The 25,240-nt window shown below is 34.6% G+C and overlaps 2 protein-coding genes across 2 annotated transcripts; one reads left to right on the top strand and one right to left on the bottom strand.

Moving 5' to 3' along the window:
- The first annotated feature begins 4,086 nt into the window (after positions 1-4,086).
- Positions 4,087-16,670, top strand: LOC125849765 (DNA repair protein XRCC2 homolog). The gene is made up of 11 exons (XM_049529737.1): positions 4,087-4,310; positions 5,552-5,699; positions 10,473-10,630; positions 11,586-11,656; positions 12,381-12,443; positions 13,383-13,520; positions 13,982-14,084; positions 15,984-16,020; positions 16,105-16,193; positions 16,294-16,428; positions 16,523-16,670. Exons 1-10 carry the CDS (start codon positions 4,125-4,127, stop codon positions 16,315-16,317), a joined length of 1,017 nt encoding a protein of 338 aa, XP_049385694.1. The 5' UTR covers positions 4,087-4,124; the 3' UTR covers positions 16,318-16,428; positions 16,523-16,670.
- Positions 16,671-17,496: 826 nt separating this feature from the next.
- LOC125849754 (phenylacetaldehyde reductase-like) lies at positions 17,497-24,855 on the bottom strand. Its single transcript, XM_049529724.1, has 6 exons — positions 24,623-24,855; positions 23,183-23,352; positions 21,840-22,031; positions 19,601-19,763; positions 18,614-18,800; positions 17,497-17,960 (listed from the first exon to the last, which is right to left on the bottom strand). Exons 1-6 carry the CDS (start codon positions 24,738-24,740, stop codon positions 17,804-17,806), a joined length of 987 nt encoding a protein of 328 aa, XP_049385681.1. The 5' UTR covers positions 24,741-24,855; the 3' UTR covers positions 17,497-17,803.
- Between the last annotated feature and the right edge of the window lie 385 nt (positions 24,856-25,240).

Raw genomic sequence — 25,240 nt, 5'->3', positions numbered from 1 at the left:
AGTTGTATTAAAGGTGAAGAAAACATGATATGACACAACCTTAAATTAATTAACATAGAAAAGTTTTCTTCATGACTCATTAATATCAAGAAAAATTGGTTTGTAAAGTTGTCTTCTTTATTATTATTATTATATTAGCAAATTTCCAATATTGTGTTGAATATGCTAATATTAGACCCCCCCCCCCCCCCTTATTTTTTCCACACGTTATTGTTCCAATATTTTTATATCAATCTTTAATTTGGTGTCATATATTTTCTTTGGCCAATTAAGGACAGAGAAGACTTTAAGTCAACTAATGGCATAGAATTCTTTATCTTGAAAGTGTTGCCACTACTTAGTCAAGGAGTCCAACTAAAGAAGTGAATTTTAACTTACATTAAAAAAATAATAATCGTGTGGTGTTCTAATTTTGTTGTCCCATTTAAGTAACATTTGTTATAAAAATTGCACGAATATTTAGTCATGACTGAAATTTTAACGAATTTTAATATGTGTTTTAGATATGTATAATTGAGCATAGATTTATGTATATAAAAAAATAATCAAAAGGGTGCTAAATGGAATAGGGTTAGGAGTTGAGTCCTAGATCGAAGTCTGGATCGAGAGTCGAGTCTCTGATCAGAGTTGGGGTGGATCGGGAGTCTGGTCCTGAGTTGGGTAGAGATCGTAGTCCGGATCCGGATCTGGAGTTGGGCTCTTGTTAGGGTTAAGAGACGTATTCTCGGTCAAGATTGGATAGTGAGGTTGAACAAGAATTTTGATATGATTTATTTACTAGTACCCATTAATACCAAGAAAATTGATTTGTGAAGTTGTCTTCATTATTAATAGCAAATTTCCAATATTCTGTTGAATATTCTAATATTGGGCCTTTTTTTTTTCCACACGTTATTTACTCAATTGTGTTATATCAATCTTTAATTTGGTATCATAATTTTTCTTTGTCTAAAAATGACAGAAGAAGACTTTAATTTGGTATCATAATTTTTGGAAGGTACATGTGAGCATTGAGAAAGTACATCTTATAAACTNTATCAATCTTTAATTTGGTATCATAATTTTTCTTTGTCTAAAAATGACAGAAGAAGACTTTAAGTCAACTAATGGTATAGAATTCTCTAGTTGCAAGAAGTCCAAACAAAGAAGTGAACCAATAACTTAAATATAAAAATTTCATGGGGTGTACTAATTTTTCTTCCCCATTTAAGTAATATTTGTTATAGCTTTTATTATTTATTTTTTATTTTTTTACAAATATTCAATATTAGGAAATTTTAACTTAAATATAAAAATCTAGAGTTAGGTTTTCGGTCAGGATTCAGATTGGTAGTTGGATCTCGACTCGGGGTTGATCCAAGGTAAGGGCCGAGAGTTGGATCTCAAATTGGAGTTAGGATTGGGTTTATGGTCCAAACTGAGAGTTGGGTCGGGAGTTGAGTCCAAGATCAGGGTCTGAATTGGGGCGAGGGTCGAGTCTTCGGTCAGGATCGGGGCGAGAGTCCAGTCATCAATCGGGATCGGGGTGAGGAGTCGGGTTCTAGGTTGGGTCGAGGTCAAAGTTGGGTTCAGTATCGACAATTAGGTCTGGTTGGAATATGGTTTCCTTACTTTTTACAGGAAAATCTTTTTTTTCTCTTAAATTGGATGAAAATTAGTGAAAAACATTTTTCAAAATATTTGAAATCAATTTAATAGCAGAAAAATTAAAAACATTTTCTTACAAAAAGAAAAAGTAAAAAACATAAAACATTAATAACATGAGAAAGTAAAATACAGTAGTATTTTTTTTATAAAATAAAGATAAGAGTTTCAAATATTATGTAAGATATTGAACTCAATCGAACCCATATTTTTTGTATCTCAAAAAAAAAAAAATTAAAACACATTTGTGTCCAATTTTAGGTTTATATTATTGAATTTATTTTTGTATTCAAATATTATAAAAATATGATCATTTCATAAATTTAGTGTGATTTTACCAACCACACAAAGCTTGACTAATTTACTATTACTCATTGATACCAAGAAAATTGATTTGTTAAGTTGTCTTCATCATTAATAGCAAATTTCCAATATTTTGTTGAATATTCTAATATTTTTTATTCCAATGGATTCTTCTAGCACAATTCATACAAAAGAAGAATCAAGAAGCCAATCATATTCACAAGTTTAATTACTTGACAGCACAAAATTAATAGATAAGATTTTTGATTGATCAAATGGATCCTTCTAGCACAATTCATCATATGCAACTTTATATAACACAAAAATATAATTATCAACCATTACAACATTATTGTGCTAACTACAAAAAAAAAAAAAAAAAAAAAAAACAAAACAAAAACTATACACTAATGGCTTCTTTACTTATGTCATCTTCATTTCTAGTTCATATCGGAGGATCCAACTACAGGAGAACCAGGAACGAAGGGGTTTCCCCCCTCTCCGCGCATTCAAATAGAAGAAGAGTGCTAAAAGTTAATGCTTTTAATAAGGATGAAAAAATTGTGACAAAAAAAGAGGGAAAAAAGAGCAATGGATCAAGGAGGGAATTGGCTTTTGCCTTAGTGGCAATAGTTGAAACAAGTTCATTTGCAAGTGTTGTTATGGCTGAGGAACCAAATACAGGGACACTTGAGGCAAAGAAAAAGTATGCACCTATTTGTGCACAATGCGAACTGCTAGAATATGTCACAAGAAACCTAGACGCGGATTCGGGATTTAAGTTAATAGGTCGCAAGTTTTAAGATTTTTACTAGTGAAGTTGTTGTAATGTTAAAATTATAGGTTCAAGTCTAATATAGTCTGTGTTGGAAGTTATGAATTTGTAGTCCGAAAGGTTACACTCGTTCCTAGTGAAAGCATTGTAATTAATTTTTATGCGTAAGTTTCATGTGTGAATCTAAATAAAAAGAGATTTTTCAGTCTCAAAATATTTGTTGGGTTAATATTTATTGTGTATCTTTTTTACTATATTGATGTGAATTTTTTTTTATAACTCCTAGCATATTTTTGTATAATTGTTGAGTATTTAACTTTTAATTTTAAAATACGATTTAATTTAGTTCTAGAAATTAGTTAATGAACTTTCGAAAAGCGAATTATGGCAAATATTTTTGAACCAAAGGTGTAATTAGATATTCTCCCATTTGAAAATGATTCATAAGTATTATTTTTTTCTATCTCAATTTATGTGATAGCATTATGCGTCTAGACTTTACGAGTCAAATAAATTACCTCATTTGTTTTGTATTACTTATCCACATTTTCTTTTACACACACCTTCTAAGAAATCATAAATAAGAAAGACATTTTTACTAATTTCCCCTTTCAATTCTTTGTAATATACTTTATTTATGTACCCTATCTATCAATACTAAGATCAATAAATGGATTAACTTTTTTTTAGACTTCACAATATTTATATTTTCGAATTAACTTTAAGGGCAAAACAAAAAAAATTAGATTTGTTTTGTTTCAATTTTGATAATAATTTGAAACAAATACTTCTAGTGATGTAGATACATACGATAACAATAACAATATAATACGTGAAATTCCACAAGTGGAGTCTAGATAGGGTAATATATACACAAATCTTATTACTAACCCGTGGAGGTAGAGAGATTATTTTCTAAAGAACCTCGATTCAAAATTTCAAATGCAACAAATTTAGGTACTAAACTTCTACCCTAATATGTGTCATCCACACTCTCCTATCTAAGATCATACCCTCGATAACACGAAATTAAGTCATATCCTATCTTATTACCTCTTTTCAACACTTTTTCAGTCTACCTTTGTCTCTACTGTATCCTACCCTGTATAACCAACCTCTTGCATCTCCTCACCGGTGCATTTATGTAATGTGGATAAATAATAATATTAAATCAAGGGAGCATTTTTTTATCCTAGCTTTTATACACCTTTTAAATTAAAAAGAAAAAGTGAAATAATTAAAAATGATCTTTTATAACCATTTGTAAGTTAAAAAATAAAATGAAAATTTCATAATATGTAAAAAAAAAAATTAAAAATATATTCTTTTTTTAGTATTGTAGAGCTGGTTCACTGTCTCCCTTTTTCCATTTTCAGCTCCAAGCAACTGAGGAAGAGTAGAAATGGCGTCGTCGGCGAGAGAATGGACTGAAGCAGACGAAACGGCGAAGCAATTTCTCACTAGGGTTTTCTCAGAGCGGCCATTTCTACCATTACCTCCACCTCTGCATCGCATTCCTCTCCGTCCCGGCAATGTTGTCGAAATCGTCGGTCCTTCTCCTTCTTCAAAAACTCGCATTCTTATGCAGGCAAGTCACATGAAAAAAAAACTCTATTTATTAATTTTTCTTTTTCATTTCTGTTCAGCTACATTTTATAGATGCCAATTCATAATTTTGAATCAGTGATTTAATGTGCATATATAGACACTCTTAATGTATTCAGGTTTTTTGGGTTTCATATCTGAATGAACGATCAATTGTGTGAGTTTTCTATCTGAACTATCCCTAACTATTTATTAAAACACAATTCAACTAGTAGGTATGTGAGTTTCATAAACTGAAATATCCCATTGTTCAGGTAAGAAAAATAAACAATTGATTGTTGAGATGTATTTTGATAAATAATTGGTTATAGTTTAGGTAGGAAATGCACAGACCTGATAGTTTAGGTATGAAACTCGAAAAATTGGGATACTTTAGGTGCATTTTTGACCATTTTCTTTTGCTTTGTGGACTCTCACATTTTGTAGTGTTACCAATATTAATCCATTACCTGACTAGTTAGGGTCGGATGTTTTAGAAGTATGGATTCTATGTGACCATTTTGCTCCATATGGGTCTATGTCAGCACCCATGGGTGTGACCTAGTGGACAATAAAGTGGGCTGAGTACCATGAGGTTGTAGGTTCGAATTCATTTCTTCCCATCTATCTTAGACTTGGTGGATAAAATTACCTGGTTTTTGTCCCCAGTGGGAGTGGGAGCTGACATTATCCCGTGAAATTAGTTGAGGTGCGTGAAAGTTTGCTCGGACGCCACGGTTATGAAAAAATAATAATATGGGTCTATTTCATACCAATACTAATTGGGAACTTGGACAATTTTCAGTTAAATCTGCAAGAAGATTATTTGAAGTTGAATTTGAGAAAAGTTTATGGAAGTCCTAGTTGTGGATTTAGGGATGGGAATTGAAGATTTGAAAAACTTCACTTGGAATACACATTCATACCACTATTCAATTTTCAGTTGAAGTACCCGAAAATGACAAAGACCAAACTGAGTATTTGCAAATAATGAAATAATACTTCATGAACAAGGGGAAATATTTTGTCTTTCAAATAAGGAGGTCTCGGAACTCCACACTTATTCATACTCTCGATGGACATACAAGTCCCTAACTTGATTAAAAAGAGTCCTGGCAAATATAAAAATTGTTACTGTAGATTTTTTAAGAAAATTACAACAGCATTAATCCTAACTAGATGGTATTACATATATTATGTCTCTCAAATAATAAGCTTAATGTGATTCTTTTTGGTTCATGCTAGGCTGCTATTAATTGTATTTTGCCTAAGGAGTGGAAGGGTGTAAACTATGGAGGCTTGGAGCGATTAGTTATGTTTGTTGACCTGGATTGTCGTTTTGATGTGTTAAGCCTTTCACGATTACTGAAGCAGCGGATCATTCGAGCAAATGGTAGATATTTATTCTTGAGCTTGTTTATTTTGTATTTTTGGAATTTCATGTTGTTTAGAATATGGAGGCTCTAATTTTATAGTTTAGTCAATTGCTGGAAATTTATGACTAATTTGTGTTTTCCTGGAACCATATTGTTGATATGGTAATATGGTTTCAAAACTCTCTTTTGTTACTAACAAAAAAGAATTCCTTTTTGTTTTCATTTTTCAATTAATCAAAGTATTTATTGATATTACACCAAATTGGTTGTTGTTTTTACATAATGTATTAAAAACACACATTAAGCCTCCCAAAAATGTTGCCAATCATCTATGCATACAAAGTAGACAAAAGGTCAACTCTTGCAACAATGAATCCTCTACCACTTCGAAAGTTTTTGTTGACAGCCAGAGACTGCTGATCAGCAATTCAGTTGAATTAAACTAAAAGATTCATCCCTTTCTAGAGTTTGAAGTTGAACTGTCTTATAACCCTTTATTTTTGGTGTAATCATGTCCTCCCCAAAGAGATGGAGGCTATTACTGCCTTTTTAGATAGTTTAGGAGGGGTATAAATGATAGAACTTTTGGTTTTGCTTACTGTATACTCCTGTTGTAATTTACACCATTGGTGTATTGTTGTCTATAAAATGTTAACTTTCTCAAAAAAAATAAATTAAAAGATTCATCACCCTTGAAGATTCTGTACATCTCTCATTATCCATTTCTGAGATTTTTTTTTTCTGTGAATGATCTCTCATCATCCATTATTGAAAGAACTTTTGTGTAGTCCCTTGTACTGCTTAATTGTCTAGTTCCTAATTACATAAACTGCTATAATAATAATAGCCATAGTAATATTGCAATAACATATTTTGATTTTAGAATCAATTTTGAAATAGCACTTAAAAAATATAACATGTTCGTGTGTTGAGTCGATCAATCCAATACTTGTTTTGAATTGATGAGCCAGTTGGGTGTTAGAAAAAGCCAGTAACCATTCAACAACAACAACAACATACCCAATGTGATTCCACGAGTGGGGTGTACACAAACCTTACCGCTACAGCCCTACCTTGTGAGAGGTGGAGAGGCGGTTATCGATAGACACTTGGCTCAAGAAAAGCATTTTCAAGAAAGGCTCAGTAACCATTCTGTTTATAAATTGAGAGTTGACTTAATTTTCTCAGTTTTGCCTGAGTTAACATGAGTTTTTAATAGCGATTGCACACTATGTTTTTTGGTTTTGCAATACTGTTGATATGCTTTGTGACTTTGTGTAGTCTATCATAATATTGCATTTTTATACAAGGGTGTTCTGATAAGTGGAGGAAAGAACTGTCTAAGCTCTCTAACAAGAAAGAACTGAACTCATGGGTGCTGTTAATTGATTCGTTGTAACTGAATATTGGGCTTAATGAGTTAGGTAATTATTTGAAAATGTCATTCTTGATGTTGCAAACTTACAATATTGACAAGCTGGTTGAAGTAAATGAATATGTTTGATTTTGGTGTTGGAATGATCGAAATTCTTTATTATCCATCAGAAAAATGATGCCATTCATTATGCTGCAATTGAAGAAGCATACCCAATGGAAAATGCAGAATAGTTTAAGGAACTGAGCTGCCGTCTTCTGTTTGCTTTTGTGAGCATCTTCTGAATGCTCACAGATTTCAATTTGAGTAACTTTGATAGATGAGTTTTCAATGTCAGAGGTGTCAGGTTAGCTATTTAACTCTAAGCTCTATAGGTTAATATTTATTGGAAAAAAAGTTTAAAATTCAGTGACTGCACAGAAGATTTGAAATCGTGATAAGATAGATGTAACACAGGATTAGGAGTAGAGTTGTATAATAACGTGTAGGTATTGTAAGCGCAAGAAAGGAAGGAAGGACTCTAAACATTAGGTTCTTATTTTTTTGTATGTCATGGATCTTTTTAGTATGGTGTATTCCATATTTAATATATAATGGGCACTCCGTTAACAGTTGTTGATGCTCTCAGAACATGGAGGTTGAGCAGAATACGGAAGGAAAGGAAAGAAATGAGGTTTTGGAATATGGCATCGTTATGCATCTACTGGATGATGTGTAGAGAATGAAACAGGACGTTTGAAGGAGTTGACAGACCCATGTGGAAGATCGACAACTCTGTTTTCAAGATCCTTTTATCTGTAGATAGTTGATAGATTTTTAGAGTTAAACACTGAACACTTTTATCCATATAGTTTGACATCATCTTGGTGCACATTCATGACATTTCATGGACTTTTCAACAGGAAAAAACATAAATGAAGCACATAGGTATCACTTAAAATTTGGTAAGAGTTGAGAGCTATGCTCCCTTGATTGTAGAGGTTGGCGTTTCACTAATAACCAATATCTTTTTGAGATTTTCAAATGAGAAACTAAAAAGTAGAAAAAACTGTTGTGCAAGGGTTAGAATTATAAAGGTTCCAAATTATGATGTCCACTGAATTTCCACTAGCCCTTGGAGATTTCTTGGTTATCAAAAGAAAAAATTCCAAATTCTGAATGCCTGTAGTGCAAATTATAAAGTGTAATTCAAGTGACAAGCTCGATGCTTAGCGAGGATAGGTGCAAATGAAGCAGAATAGGGGCTTATCCTCTAACCACGACTTATTGTCTCCAAAGGAATAACTTTGCCCCATTTCACCATAACTGGCCCTTCCACAAATGAAGAATACACACACACACACATGTTCATAACAGTAGAGAAACTGGAACTACCTCTGGAAAGTTCTGAGTGAAATGGGGTTTGGAAGGAAATGGGTGAATTGGATCAAGTTTTGTGTGTCAACAGTGAAGTTCTCAATTATTATAAATGGGAGCCCTGAAGGTTTTTTTTAATCACAAAGGGGATTGAGACAAAGAGATCCCATGTCTCCTTTCTTATTTCTCGTAGCAATGGAGGGACTCAACTACATGGTCAGAAAGGCTAATGAAATGGGGTGGATTAGAGGTTTTGGTGCACATATAAACAGAGCCAATAATATGGAGGTCACACACCTTCTATATGCGGACGACTCTTTAGTGTTCTGTGGTGCAGAAGTGTCACAAATTAGACATTTGAGGGCAATACTAACCATTTTTGAAGGCATATCAGGACTACATGTGAACTGGCAAAAGAGTTGCTTGTTCCCGGTTAATCAAGTTAATGACATGCAAGGCCTTGCTGACAACCTGGGCTGCCAAGTAGCTTCTCTTCCCACCAAATACCTGGGGATGCCCTTGGGCGCCAAGAACAAAAAATTGGAAGTATGGAGTGAAGTTTTGGAGAGAAGTGAAAGGAAGCTGACAAGGTGGAAGAGTCAATATATATCCCTGGGAGGTAGATTGACTCTCATAAAATCAGTTCTGGATGCACTTCCGACTTATATGCTAAGTCTTTTTCCACTACCAAAAAGTATTGGAAAGAAACTCGACAAGCTGAGAAGGGTTTTCCTCTGGCAAGGAAATAAAGAGAAGCAAGGATACAACCTGGTTAAATGGGAAGAGGTGACAATGAGCAAAGCACAAGGAGGTCTGGGCATTAAGAAGTTGAGTACTCACAACACCAGTCTGCTGCAAAAATGGTTGTGGAGATTCTGTTGTGAAGATATGGCATTATGGAGGAGGTTTATTGCTGAGAAATATGGCCTACAAAGCAACTGGATAACTGAAGAGGTGAATGGCACTTTTGAGTGCTCTGTATGGAAAACCATCAGGAGAATGTGGCCTGAATTCAGTGCAAAGGTGACCTTCAGAGTGGGGAATGGTTTGAAGACCAGTTTCTGGAACGAGACCTGGTTAGGTGATGTAAATCTGAGGATACTTTTTCCTGATCTGTACATTATCAGTCTACAGCAGAATGACACTATAGCGCAAATGTGGACCCCTCAAAGTTGGGACCTTATGTTCAGAAGGGCTCTAAATGATTGGGAGGTTGGAAGAGTAGCAGACCTACTGCATGCTTTAAACTTGTTTCCAGGCACTGTCACAGAGCCTGACAAACCAGTTTGGAGACTGGATAGCAGAGGGGTTTTTACAGTTAAATCATGCTATTGGGAGAGGAATACCAATCATTCATTGACAACAGTTTGGCCCTGGAAATTAATCTAGAAAATTAAGGTTTCATTAAAAGTTGCATGTTTCACTTGGTTTGTAATTAGAAGAGCTTGTCTCACCCATGAAGTGCTACAAAGAAGAGGTATACAGATCTGTTCAAAGTGCTACAGTGCGGACAGAAGACTGAAGTAAATGGTCATCTGTTTCTGCATTGCAAGATAGCTACAGATCTGTGGAACATGTTCGTTTGGATACTCGGGGCTAACTGGACAATGCCCAGAACCACTTTTGAGGTCCTAACACACTGGCAAGGAATCGGAAAGAGAAGATCAAAAGAAGACTGGTGGAAAAATATTCCTGCTTGCATATGGTGGACACTATGGAAGGAAAGGAATGGGAGATGTTTTGAAGGAAAGGTTAGCAGCCCAGAGGAGATCAAGATGAGATGTCTTAGTCTTTTGTATTTTTGGTGTAAGCAAAATTTAGTGGGGGAAGTAGATAGCCTTGTGGAGTTTAAAAGCCAATTGTAAAGTTAGTTTTGTCTTTTTGGATTTGAGTTTGATGGCACCCCCTGGGGGTTTGTAAATCCCACCTCATCGATTTTGATGAGTTCTTTTGTGTGAATACAAAGTTACCTATTTCAAAAAAAGAAACTAGTAATTAAATATGTTTATGGCCTCATACATTTGATGCAAGTAGTATTTGGTTTATTTTGTCTAATCAGGCAATGGCATAGGCCACAAGCTAAATAAGGTGGATAATTCTCCTAGTGGATCAAAGGATGCACACACAGAATATGGCAAAGAATTGTTCGCTGTCAGCATGAGAAGGTTCTTGTACATCCGCTGTTATGATAGTTTTGAATTTCTTGCTACTCTTAAGGTGAGTTAGAATGAGTACTTAGGTTTTAACTTCCTCATTTTATCTATTTTTTGCTTTCCTACCTATCTTTTCTCTCTTTTAATAAGTCTATCTCTCCCGTCAATAAAGTATAGCTTTTGTTCCTTCAACCTTGTTAATGCTTTGGTAGATCTTTTTTTGTTAATATTATTGTTAGAACCAACACTCAAGACCATGTCTGCAATCTCTTTGAAGGTAGTGATGTAAATAAAGTGACTGAATGTTTGATAGAGGTTGAGATGGTTCTACGTTGACATTGTCTTGTCAAAATATATTGGTGTAAAAATAGAAACTTGTACCCCCTTTCCATTTATCGTAGATTTGTGAGCTAGTTTCGTTTGAGGATGATAAATGTCATTATCTTAGATGTATATTATGAAATATCCCGAAGATAGGGAGTGGGGGTTGGAATGTTAACAATTACATATTAAGGAGGCTTGGCAATGTTGAGCTCCATGGTTAAGAATATGAGATGTAGTCTGGTTATGTGGTTTTGACAATCTGCCTCATGCTCTAATTTTTGGAGCTGCATAAGGCTCAATGTCCATTTTTTTTAAAACATGTTATCAGAGTTTGACATAGGTCAACATTAATCTTGAGTTTAAGCCTCACCCCCATCATTTCTAAAAAGATGTCAATGTGCTTGACTTACCCTAAAGAATAGGGGGTGTTAAAGATATGATTAGGTAAAAAGAAGTGTATCCTTTCAACATTTTAAACTTTTAGACAAGCTGGTCGTGTAATTTGACATAATCCAACACTTCTCACTGTGAATATATGTTGTTAATTTATTTTTTATTTATCATTTTCTGTATTTCTACAATGTATTCTTTTGATTGGATTAGTTTGTGAGATACTTTTTTTTTATTTTTCAATATAAATAATTCAATTTATATACAAGTATGTCACCTATTCTTTCAATCTCGTTTTGTTGCAGACATTGCATTTCCAACTTCAAAAGGAAAAAGAGGCACATGGCAGTGGTGTTTATTTGCTTATGATTGACAGGTTCCTTCTAATGCTCTTCTTGATGTTGAATTTGGTGGTTTAGTTTCATACAAATAATAAAGAGACACTTGAAGTTTTAACAGTAGTATCATTCAACCTACAGAATAGAAGTATTCCTAGGATAAGTATACGGATAGATAAATCAAACAATTCATGATAAGGCATTATTCTTGACTTATCTTTGCTGTTAGGCAGTTTGCCGATTTATTCATATGGCCATGTTAAAACAGCCAATCCTATGGTACTACAGTATGATAGTCTTATAAAGTGACCTTTTTCTTTATCAGGGGAATGTCCAAGGAAGGACACAACTAATTTATCAAAACGTGTCTTGTTATGGGAAAAAGCTTATGTGTTCTCTTCCATTTTTATCATTAATTCCTTGTCCGATTCTTTGGCATGCTCTGTGGGGTGGGGACTATAATCAATTCCTGTTTCCACTTGGACTAGATTTTTTTATTGACTAGATTTGTCATGTAGGTTGCAAGGACTACTGGTTGTTCTCTGTTATTCACCAGATCATTGTCAGGCATTAGGATTGTACTTCATAATTACTACCCATTTAGTGATTATCTGTTAGGCATCAGATCTGTGTTCAGACGCTCCATCTATGTTCCTCTTCCCTTTGTTTCCTTTGGTTTTTTCCTTTTTCTTTTGATATTCCTTGATGGTGTAACTAAGTTCTGTAGTTTATTAAGATATGTTGTTTCTCTTGTATGACCAGTATTGGAGCTTTTTATTGGATGGATCGTGCTTCACCATCTATACCGCCAGGGAGCAACAACAGGTTAGAGTCCACAATAATATCTTACATTTGTAAAGAGAGAAAATAAGTGAAAGATGCAGTTCAAAATGAACAGCAAACAGAGGAATTATGGAGAACCCTGAAAGTTAGTTTATCTCCAAATACTTCCTGCAAGCACCTTAGTTTGTAGCATTTTTGTGGTGTTAAGAAAGCCTGCAGTTTCTGCTACCTATTTATTAGCTGGAAAATGACCATTGCCTGTCAAACATTGTAAGTAGGTGATTAGAAATGCAATTGTTTTGCTTAAGATATTTGCATTCTACTCTCTATGGATCTTTTTTTTTTTTCCTTGGATGAGCTGGGAGAGTACTCGGATTCATCTTAACAGATGAACCTGTTCTTGGTCATGCTAAAATGCTGCATGTGTTATACTAAATTCACATGTAAGATAAATAGTTCTTGGAAACCTGTCTCAGCTCTTGGAGAGTGCTTAAAAGTTTTGAAATATAGACTTTATCAGTTTGAAAGTGGTGCTTCTTAAGAGCATTTTTTCTGCAGGCATGAGCACATAAATGTAGTCTTTTAGAGGTGTAACTCTATTCCTATAATGAAGGTTGCAGTTCAATTGTCTTTTTCTTTGTTTTTGTTGTTTAGCCCCACCATTTTGAATAAACCCCAGTTGTTCAGTTGTCATTTATTTTTCTTCTTTCTCCTGGAGGTTGGGATGGTGCAGGTTGTGGTTTTGGTAACCTCACATGTCATCTAATCAAGTACTATATATATGGTTACAAGTTTCGTTCTGTTTGCTTTCATCTGTTCATGTTTTTCACCTAGCACTCCTCATGTTAACACTTGGTTTGGTTCTTAGGAGAGAAAAGGATTCAGTATGTTCCTTTGCTTTCTGTATAGGTTGCACCATTCTTTTTTGCTTCTTATTCTCAAATTGAGTATTTTAGCATTACGTATTTGTCTTATTACCAGGAGAAGTCTGTCTTTGCAAAGTGTGTCAGACATTGCCGTTCAAGAGATCCAGAAGATTCTTGTGGTGCATCCGATGCTTGTTCTAACTACAAAAGCAGCAAGTTTACAGGATAAATTTACATCTCGCGAAGTTATTAGGTTAGATTCAGTTCATTTCCTTTGTCCAAATTCCAAAATAAATCTTGTATTGCGCATTACTAAAATCTGGTTACAAATGACCAGATAAATATGATAAGTATCCTGTGTATAGAATGTGGTGGAAAAATTAAAGCTCAATATGTGCTGTCTGTCTGTAAATGTGCCCTGGTTTAATTCCATATTCTGGGCTCATTGCTTTGGACAGTTTGTGTTCTGATTGACTAATTTTTAAACTATTCAAGTAACGTAACATGTACAGGACTTTCTCTGTTTGATCATCAATAGTGGTTACTAGCTTGTCCACCTTTGAAAGTATCAATTTAGGATCATTTTGTATACCATATTTATGGAACTGTTCAGTTGTTCCAAAGATCATTTCTTGACGATTTTAAGCTGCTAAATCATACAAATAGTTCTCCTTTCACTTTCATCGTTTTCTGATTTGCAACCACTCAAAACAGGAGTACAGGGCAGTTGTCTATTGAGAGTAACTTGGACTCAAGGACCATTAGGAGTAGTACTAATGCTCAACTGTATCGGGAGTATATGCCTTCAGTATGGCAGGTAACCATATTATATATGAAAATCTTGTGTATAGTCAGCATATTCTTTTGTTTTTTTGGTGTTCTGCGTTTTTAGTTAAAGAGAGCAAGGATCCATTGTGTTTCATATAGCATAGCAACCTAAGAATGCAAGAGTTCAAATGTTCTAGCTAAATTTTAGTATTGCCACTTCACTCTATAGTAGAGGGTTCTCTTGCATTTGCCCTATCAGAGAAAGAAATTCTAGGGATGGTTTATGGATATCTTTTCCTATCTAAAAAAATTATTTGTTGGCCATCTTGTTCAGGCTAAGCATTATAATAAACTATTTCTTTTTAAAGTTATAGTGATTTGTTAATAGAGATGAACTGAGAAAATTCGATGATGAACCATCATGATTGAAGTGTTGGAAGACAATGTGGACCTAAAATCAATTTAGCAAAGTAAAGAACATAATGGAAGTAAAAAATTCATATAGGCGAAATATATTAGATTCAATATTTGCTAGGAATCTTTTAGTTTTTTTTCTTATAAACAATTTTGCATGTCAATGGAAACACAAGAGAACTCAAAAGGGCCATGTTTTTGAATTTTGGGATGGAATGGGTTCTCAACTGAAATGGATATAGTAAGGATTCATATAGCAGACCCAATAGACGTTCTTCACACACCTCATACCCACGGCTGGACATTTGGTGCGTGGACAATTTGGTATGGGGCCCAAAATCAGAAATGAGAAATGGAATAGGTCCTACTCTGATACCATGTAAAGAAATGGATTTTGGGCCTAACTCAACCTCAAGCTGAGGATTGCCCAAGCCATAATAAAGAGACCTCTCATCCCTTAAAGGGACAATGTGGGGCTCTTCACAGCTCTGAATGTGTGTCGTGTTAATTTCTTGCAAATATAACATAGGGTGGAAATATTTCAGTGTTAATATCTTGCATATATATTGTCAGATGGAAAGACTATTATATTGAAAATGTTGTGATAAAGGAACAAAATCCAGAAACTAAAACAGAAACAATCAAAGAATGGTGGAGTTTCTGCCGAAATTGGTGGTTCTTGCAAGTGGTGGTTTATTACGAATCAGATGGAATTGGAAATCTTCCACTATAGGCCTTGAATGTTTGGAAAGTCGGACATAATTTATGAATGAGAGTGTCAGTAACTTCCCTTTCTCCTGATATGAATTAAGTGTGGACTGTGATGTATAGATGAGAAATAGGTAACAGAAAGGCACTATAGCTATATAGGAGTAGTGGCAAATTTTCATAGCACCTCTCTGGTTGAACATCAAAAGAAATGTTAATGCATGGTATGTTGATTCAGGGAGCAGCAAATTTAGTTTGATATTTCATTCATTGCAGCTTTTTGGATGAAGTCGGACACAGACTTTTTATGCTGGGAAAGTTTTTGTTTATGAAATGCTTTTACAAAAAATAAGCGTGGAAGAACATGTGTATTTCTCTTGTAGAAGAATGTCTGAGTACTTGGTGTATTTTCCCTTTTATGTTTTGACCTTAAACATCAGGAATCATGAGCTTCTTAAATTAGTGCTCCATAAATAGATGCTTTTTCGTTCCGTCGAAAATCGATTTTAAGGTATAGATGCTTGTGACCTCTCCCTCTATGCCTTGTCGTTGCAGCCTTTGACAGGAATCCCAGGTTCATTTTTTTTAAGTTACAATCTTATTAACAACATGGGCATAAAGAGGCACCCATATACAAGAAATACACCCAAAAAGTAGAAAACCTACAAAAAGATATGGTTTTCTACAAACGACACCCAATCATCTATATATAAAAGAATGTGGGAGATTTGACAGGAATCCCACATTTATATAACTGTTTTTCTTCAATTGAACATTGGACTTTAAGGGGTTTATTAACCTTAATAATCTTTTCTGGTTGTTGCAGTCCTTTGTTTCACACAGAATACTTGTGCGCCCTTCAGGTATGGCTCAAAAATCATTTAAGCCAAGACCATTTCTTGCTCTTATCATGGATAAAAAGAATTGGCTTTGTCATTATTCTGCAGATAATAGTAAATATCAAAAGAAGCCCATCTATTTATCGGAATGGCTGTTGCCATCCTTGAAGTTATCAGACAAATTCACAATCAATGATGTATGTGCAATCTAAGATTTGAGTTTTTTTAAAATGATGTTCCATCTGTATTCAAGAAGTCATTCTCCTGCTTCACTGATGTGCTTGCCTCAACATGTAGGATGGCGCATACATCGTATCGTGAAATTCAAATGATTTTGGACTGGCTTTTCTCAACCTGAGGTCAAGCATTTAAACTGAAGCCCAAAATGAAATTCCGAAAATGTCACTTGCTCTTCTGGCAGTAGTTTCAACTGTAAGTTAATTTCTCTTCATATCCCTCTCTCTTCATATATACTTGGGTTTGTGTGGATATATTGTATTCAATTACTCTCTGTGGCATGCTGAAGGAAGTGAGATGCAATTATGGAAGCTTTCTACCTATTCAGATTCTAATGAGATGCATACCATAATGAGACATGTTCGGCATGAAATGAACCCGGAATGGAAGCCACTGGAGCAGGAGTGGAGAGAAAGCAAAAGAGGAAAGGTGTTTTCCCATTCGATTGATCGATTCAGAGTTGGTCCAAATTTTAGAGTGATGTGAAAGGTGATTTGTAGGACTCAAAGGTCTTTGCAAGTTCTGGCAACCTGAGAGATGATGGCATCCATCTACTTTCCACCAGCCAATGTAAATGACAATGAAAGCAAGAAAGAAAAGACGTTAGATAGTTCCCGCGTAACTTGATGATTCTTGAGATACTTTCTGTGTTTGTCACACAAATCTGGAGAAGAAGAAAAACTGGACAGTGAAGCAGATGCTGGAGAAAGAAGTTAAAGCTGGATTTTTTTCTAATTGGCAATCTTTCTTGTTGCTGTTGCGATGTTTTGTACATTAAGATAATAACTAGGAATGGCAAGAAGTCTTGTTGGGAAGTTCTTAGGATATATGCTGTGTTTTTAGATAAATTAATGAAATGACTCTCCAGAAGAGCTGTTGAAAGCTTCGTTGGCTCGACTCACTGACCAAAATGGTCATTCGGAAAAAACTTACTCATACCTGGTATTTACACCAAGCAAATGAATGCAAGACATGTATTTTAGTCCTATGGTTAAAATTCTTTATTTTCAGTAAGCATCAGGATGATTTCTTTTTAAAGAGAGTTAGAAGTAGATTAGTTTAATCTTTTAAACTTTTCATATACTCAAGATAATCTGGTTATGTTGTTGCTTTGACAATAGCAAATCCCAAAATCTGAAAATAGTATAACAAAGGACAAAGTTAACTAATAAATGAATCCAAACGATCATCATAATTTACACAGAAATTTCAATAACATGTTTTGCTAAATGAAAAATAATCCAAATTGTTTCAAATCAACTATTAATTTGATATCTGAGCCTGAAAATTTTGGATTCAACTCAAACCTTCAAATATCAATAAATCCATTTGGTCTTCTTCTACAAACCAACTCAATAAAACACAAATTTCTTCTATCAAACCAGTCTATGAAATTCTCTAGATATAGAACAAATTTCAACCTCATCTGATCGAAATTTATTAACGGATATAGCATTCGACTTCTCGATTCTAAAATTAGCCAAAAGAAGGAAAAAAAAGTGTGTGGGGTGGGGCGAGGGGGAGGGGAGGGTACTATTGTTCAACAACCAAAAAAGCTTTGAGAGGCCTTTTACATAGCAGATGAACCTCCAAAAAACTTCTTTTCCTTCAAACTTTCAACAGTTTCTTTGATGCTTTCTTCAAGAGTAGTAAATTCAACACCCAAACTTTTTGCCTTTTCCCTTGATACTTGATAATTTTGCATCAATGGGTTGTCATCAGCACACCTACAGAGTTTATTTTGGAAAGAATGCAGTTCAAGCAATTTCATTGACAAGCTAATAGTATCATATATATTCACAAAATCCTAAGCAACAATGTAGCGAGCCAAAGAATTTCGTTTGGAGGCGATAAATATGATAACAAATATATAAAATCAAAGAGCATTCAATCTATGAATGACTCGGAGTGGATAAGCAAAATATCATATTAAGGTGACATTAGGAGATTGAAATTACACTAAGATCAAATTTGAGAGTAAACTGCCTCCCCTNATCCTAAGCAACAATGTAGCGAGCCAAAGAATTTCGTTTGGAGGCGATAAATATGATAACAAATATATAAAATCAAAGAGCATTCAATCTATGAATGACTCGGAGTGGATAAGCAAAATATCATATTAAGGTGACATAGGAGATTGAAATTACACTAAGATCAAATTTGAGAGTAATCCCCTTCATTTTAAGAATAACACTAGACTTTTCCACAGTCTCTTGTGCGCTCCTCTCTCTCTCTCTCTCTCTCACATACACACACACACACAAAGTGAACAAGAATGAATCTACACATTCAACATAAAACACTATCAACATATTCATCTAACCACATTTGTGTGATAAAAGCTCAATATAGAAGTTCCAACACAAGCAAAAATACTTACTTTTCTGGAAGTTGCATAGTAGGATAAAGGTCACGCAATATCTTCAATATATCAGAATAGTGTGCAACTCTCTCAACCATTAAGTATCTCCCATTAGCTGAAGGGTTCTCAAATGCGAGAATATGTGCATTTGCAACATCTTTCACGTTAACCCACCCAAAAGAGGAATTTGGGTATGTCTCAGCACCTAAATAGCATGGAAAAATGAACATTTGAAATGATGAAAAGAATGGTTGACATCCTTATGGTCAAACAGATTTTATCGTAAGAAAAAAGGGAAAAAGAAAAAGCACGAGTTACTGACCTATTAATACATTTTCATCATTTATATCCTCCACCTCAATTGTTCTGTTTAGTTTATTCTTTGGTTGAAATTTAAACTTATAAAGGTAAATTACTTCAGAACTCTTCTAGCTTAAAGGGAAAAAACATTAACAGTGACTTCACCTCTAGCTCAACAAGCATATCACCCAACCATCATCTTTTGCATAAACTGTAGTTACCATACACCCACCTGTTGTCTAGCCCCTCGCCCACGTATCCTCCACATTCAGGCCAAAGCAACAGGAGAACATTCAACTAGAACAAAAAGACAAACAGGCCCAGTATACTCGATGAATTACTCTCAAATTTAACCGCATTTTTATATGCCATAAGAGAGTGGATGTTTTCGTCATATTCATATTAGGAGGATGATCCATCTAGATTAGTAAAATTATTTGGAGAAATCTAATTAGGTTGATCAGAAAGACAGAGATTTTTTGCCTTGACCTTGCAAATGAGCTTCTCCTTAGAGCTGATTATGGTGGCCTACGTATTCTTCTACTTATGTTAACCATAAAACAAAAATATCACAGCATATATGTTCTGCATTCTTGGCACTCCACATGGCCTTGGTATTCCATTTGTTATATTTAAACATTTTCAAGCCATTTGACCACACCAGATTGAGGTAAAGATCTAACTAATTTAAGTTTAAAAACATACCATTTACCAAGCTCAAGACTGCAGCAGAACTGGTATTAAGTGTAGGCTGTAACAAAGGACCAATAACCATAGCAGGGTTTACTACAACCATATCAATGCCTTTCTCCTTCACAAACTTCCACGCAGCATCCTCAGCCAATGTCTTTGAGAGGACATACCAGAGCTAAAAGGAAACAGGAGAAAATAGAGAGATGTTAACAATTGAAATCTAGGAAAGAAAAAATGGGATGTGAGTGCTTTATTTACACATGCAAACAAACGAGGCCACTTACAGGACACATTGCAAATAATATCATAGCTTTCAATCATAATAGATCAATGTCACATATAAAACAGATGATATAAGCGACAAAGATCAGATGATTCATTATACTTGAAAAGTTAGTGAAACGGCCTAGCTTTAAAACACGCATCTCCAAAAAAAATGTGTCTTCCTAATTCTACACCAAAGTGCTTGGATGAACACCTAAAAGTAAGAAATTATCAAAAGGCTAAATGGTTTGATGGACCCCTGTACTTGTATCCGTTTGTATTTTGGACCCTTTTACTTAACCATTTGTCAACTGAACCCTTAGATTCAATTAAAATGAGACTTTTAAGCACCTCCAACCATGTGTGTAGCTCACTCTCCTTTACATAAATGACATGTCATATCCACGTCATATATATTAGTGCCATGTCATAATTATTTTTTAAAATTATTAACCAAAATTATTTTATAGAAGGTATTATATACTCTTCATATATTAACAAATGTCTGTAAAATTTATTTGTTAACCAAAATTATTTTAAATGAAAGGTAACCAAAATTTGATTCTCCATATAATGTTTTAATAAAAGGTAACATGTACTCTTCATATGTATAATTTAATTAAACAAAATTATTTAATAAAAGGTAACATATACTCTTCATATAAAATTTCTAATAAATGTTAAAAGAGATGTAAAAATTGTTAGTGCCATCTCATTCTCCCCATTCACTGTTCACGGCCAAAATCAACCGGAGAAGCCATTGCCATTTTTGCCGGCGAAATTGCATATACTCTCTCCCTCACCTATCTTCATCTCCGCTGCACACCATCATCATTTTCCTTTCCTCCTCCAACCTCCACAAAACCAACAACCTAAGCTACCGCACCACTAGATCTGACCGAGAAACCTCTTCGTCGCCATGACCTCGCACCCTCACCCCACCTCGTTCTCCTCTCCACTGACCAGTGCCGCCTCTCTCTCTCACTCCATTGCAAAGCAGTGGTCTCCGGCGTGCACCACCAGCGCCGCTTTCTCCCTCCGCGGTTAATCAATGGACTCAAGATGTGCCCAAGATCTGATAAATTGATGTTAATAGATTGTGGAGAAGAAGAAACAAGGGGTGGGTATGGGATGAAAATGGTTGAAAAGGACCAGATAGTGGGTGAAGAAGAAGAAGGATTTTTTTAATTAATTATTTTAAAAAAAATTATTTCTTTTATAATTTTAATATTTTTTAACCCAAAAATGTTATTCACTCGCTTAAAGAAGCGTGTAGTTACACATATTTGCCAACTCAGACATTCTAATGCCACATAAGCTTGGTCAATGGTCAGAGGGATTTGTTACATTGTGTTTTATTTAGTTTAAGGGTCCAGATGACAAATGTTTAAGTAAAAGGATCCAGAATACAAAGTGATACAAATACAAGGGTCCATCAGACCATTTCGCCTTATCAAAATCTTAAGTTGACATAACTGCAAAAATAGAAACTTATGATATTAATAAGAAATAGTGCAGTGACTAAAAGCACTTGGAAATTCTTTAAATTGGATCAACTAGTCATGTTGTCAAGAACCACGGTTAATGAGCTCTTGTTGACCTTAAAATAATAGAAATGTGCCTGGTCCTTCTTACATCCATACCAAAATCAAACCATGATAAAGTAACTTTAAGCAAAGTGCATCTAATTCATCACAAATCTTGATAGCACTTATACAGAGTATATTTTGTTACAAATGTTTTAGGTAACATCTCCGGCTCCTGTTTTAGAACTTTTGTAGATCCCTAGCCTTCCCAGCTCTCACATTTATGCAACAGTATTACACTTTAATTTGTCAAGACAGACGTTGACCACAAATATTATAACACATACAGTAATGGTAAGACTAGCCAGAAGAATAGCTCAATACTAGCTATTTCTATGAGTAATACCTTCATTTGTCTTTGAATGTGCTCAAAAAGAAAAAAGAGAAAAATATATGCACACCTGTTTTTCTTTGCAGTAGTCTGGACTGGTCCACCAGCTCTCATCAACCACAACCTCAGGTGTCCGAGGCTGACCACTATAAGCAACTGCAGCTATGGAAGAGGTTAAAACAACTCGTTTTACTGATGGTGCTTTGGCACATGAACCGAGAAGATTGAGTGTTCCCTTAACAGCAGGATCAAGTAATTCGGCCTGAAACATGGGAAGACGTAGAGTTGATTTGAAATGGGAACCAACTCTAGAAGGACAAACAAGCTAACTTACTTTGAGTACCATTGAAAGCAAGTCGGATGTCGGTTTCATAAAATGGCTACCATTAACATTATACACATTTCATTTTCTAGAGAATGTGATTAATCTTATGTGTGACTACCAATTGTGAACTATATCAACTAGTAAAAGTCCATAAACAAGATCCATGATAAGATTACAAAATTCTTAAGCTTCATAATTACACATCAAGTACATTGAAAGGAGAAAATAGTTATTCCAATAGCTGTATGCTATAATGCTATAATTTAATTATCCTCTCATGGTGTTCAAGCTCGCAACTTTTCCATTAAGGAGGAGACCCCCTACTCACTGATAACTTTCCTCAACCAACCATAACTGTATAGTTTTATAACCACTAGACATGAGTTGATCCAAAGCAGAGAGAGGACTGTCAAGGAGAATTTATCTTACAGATAAAATTCAAAATTTTCTCACACTATTTCTATCAAGTACAATATATTAATTTGAGAATTTCACTCTAGTAGGATGTAACAACTAACTTAATTTACAAGAGGGGAGAAGAAACAATGATGAAAGGATTTCTTGAAACAAAACTGTTACAGCTTTCTATCATAGTCTATTTTTTTTTTACACATTCTTAGTTTTATTTACTAAACAGACAAGCATACAGAAGGAACTTGAAAGAAGAAGAAGAATATATAGTGAAACTTCAATCGGAAAAAGAGAAAGAAAGAAATACAAGTGTGACCGGGCAAATGGAAAAAATGTCAAGGAGTAGAGTAAATGAAATGCAAGTTATATAGTATCTGATTCAAAGAAACAGGACAGATGCTATGGTTCATCAAGCATAGCATCTAGCTCCTTTAATGTACCAGAAGGTTCATTTGTCACTTGTGTTATCCGAAACAGAAGACTGTCCTGTCTTTGATGAATAGCAAATGAAATTGAGTTTGTCATAACTAAGGTTACTTGATATTAAGCTAATAAAGATGCTGACCGTAATACTTTTATCAATACATAGAAACCGCCATTATACTTTGGACTTCTTTCAGCACTACCTAGAATGAACGTAAGCAGTTCAAAATCAGATTTACGAGAACGGAAAGGACCTGTGGGTCTGTAACGGAGTAGTAAAAAGGAGACGCTGTATGGAATACACCTTCACATCCATCAACCACAGCGTCAAATGAACCTTCTTCTAACAGGTTTGCTTTGAACAAGTGAAGCCTCTCCTTGGCCCCACCAAGAGAAAGCAAGTGCTGCGTTTTCTTGGGATCATCTGCACAAAAAAATCACAATTCATTTAACACATAAGCAGTAAACATGACCTATAGCACGGGCAAAGAATGAAATATCTAGTTTTCCCGTTGTCCAAATTTTAAAATAAGCGGAGAGCTGAAAGTTTAAGTCCCAGTGATGAGCGAAACAAGATCAACCTTAGGATATTTTTTCTTTACTACAATCTGACTCAATTTATTTAATAAGTGTGCTAAAAGGAGAAAATAACACTCTAAATAACATGGTGGGATTGTCTCAAAAGATCTAAATCTCTCTAAATCAATACAGGCATAGCTCAGAACACAATACAAAATGGAAGAAAGGGATCTGCATAGGCACCATATCACTTAGTTCAAGAGCGAGGCATGGTTAATTGATTAACTGTAACCAACGCTGGAACTGCTTGCGAGTTGGTTTGCTCTAAGATGTATTTTTACTGGACGTCAAAAGATTATCTATTGAGTATAAAGTTTCAAAGTAAAGAATTAAAAAAAGAAGAGGGAGGGTATGAATCTAGAGGTCGCATCCTTCATAATTTATGAATCTAGGTACAGATACGGGTGTGGGGATTCGGCTAAATTAATGAGAACTCTCAGCAAATGATTTTGCTTTTTCTCCCCAACCAGGTGGATTTTCTCATTTCCCATGAGAATGATTACATGAGTGGTGGCTTTACATGGCAAAGTCAGTCCACCATAATCACAACATCACTTATATAGCAAATTGAAAATCTGTTGTGATTATGGTGAACTAGCAAAGTCAGTTCACCGTAATCACAACCACCATTCCACATACCAAACCACCCCTAATAGTTTAAGCTTTTAGATAAGACAATCAACATAATCCAACAAACAATCAAGCATATGATCTTCATAACCTAAAATTCCAAGATCCAAACAACCCAACACCATCATAAACACAACATATCAATTACATGACACACAAACAAACCAACTTATTTCTACCATTTTTTGCAAAAATCAAATCCAAGAATCAATACCCACAAAAAAAAATCACAAACCCATATCCCCATTTCCCCATCAAATGAATCCAAACCCAAATAACCCAGAAAAAAAACACTCATTTTCCAAGTATATCAACTGCATGGCACACACAAACCAACATTTTAAAAAAAAAATTCAAATCCAAGAATCAATACCCACAAAAATCACAAACCCATATCCCCATTTCCCCACCAAATGAATCCAAACCCAAATAACCCACAAAAAAACAGCATTTTCCGAAAATAAAAAGAGAAAAAAGGTACAAACTTGGATCACGAACAGAAGCCTTCACAGTGTAACCACGATGTAGCAAGAATTTGACTAGCCATGAAGCTATGTAACCTGAAGCTCCTGTTACACACACTGTTTTCGCTGTCAGACTCATTTCTCTCAGCAAAAAAACAAGCAGAAACAGAGGAAAAAACAAAGAAAATGTGCAGTATTATTATTTTAGTATATAAAGAATTGATGGAAAAAAAAGTAATCTGAGAGATTATCCTTAAAATTAGCCACCTATATTGTCTCCTTTATTGGTAGGTATATATTTGGTAGTTTCTAGGTAGGTAGTCCCAATTTATTTATTTTTTAAAATAATTTTTTTTCAAAAAATATATAGAGTATAATATAAAAATATTACGTTACATAACTCAATAACTAATATTATACATAGTGTATCGACCTTATCTAATAGTGTTTGTATACACATATAGGCTAAATCGAGTATAATATTATATATGGAACTATGTGGTGTAAATATTTTCTTTTCGGTATACGTAGACCTAAGTTTTTCTTGTTTTTTAATCAAGGCATGAGTTTCTTATTATATTGACATTATATGTAGCTAATTTCTTAAACTTGTTAGGATATTCTATATAGATATTTGAA

This window comes from Solanum stenotomum, unplaced genomic scaffold (genome assembly GCF_019186545.1).
Source record: "Solanum stenotomum isolate F172 unplaced genomic scaffold, ASM1918654v1 scaffold10327, whole genome shotgun sequence".
Lineage (NCBI taxonomy): Eukaryota > Viridiplantae > Streptophyta > Magnoliopsida > Solanales > Solanaceae > Solanum > Solanum stenotomum.
The sequence above is the reverse complement of the archived record's forward strand: the minus strand, read 5'-3'. Positions and strand labels throughout refer to the sequence as shown.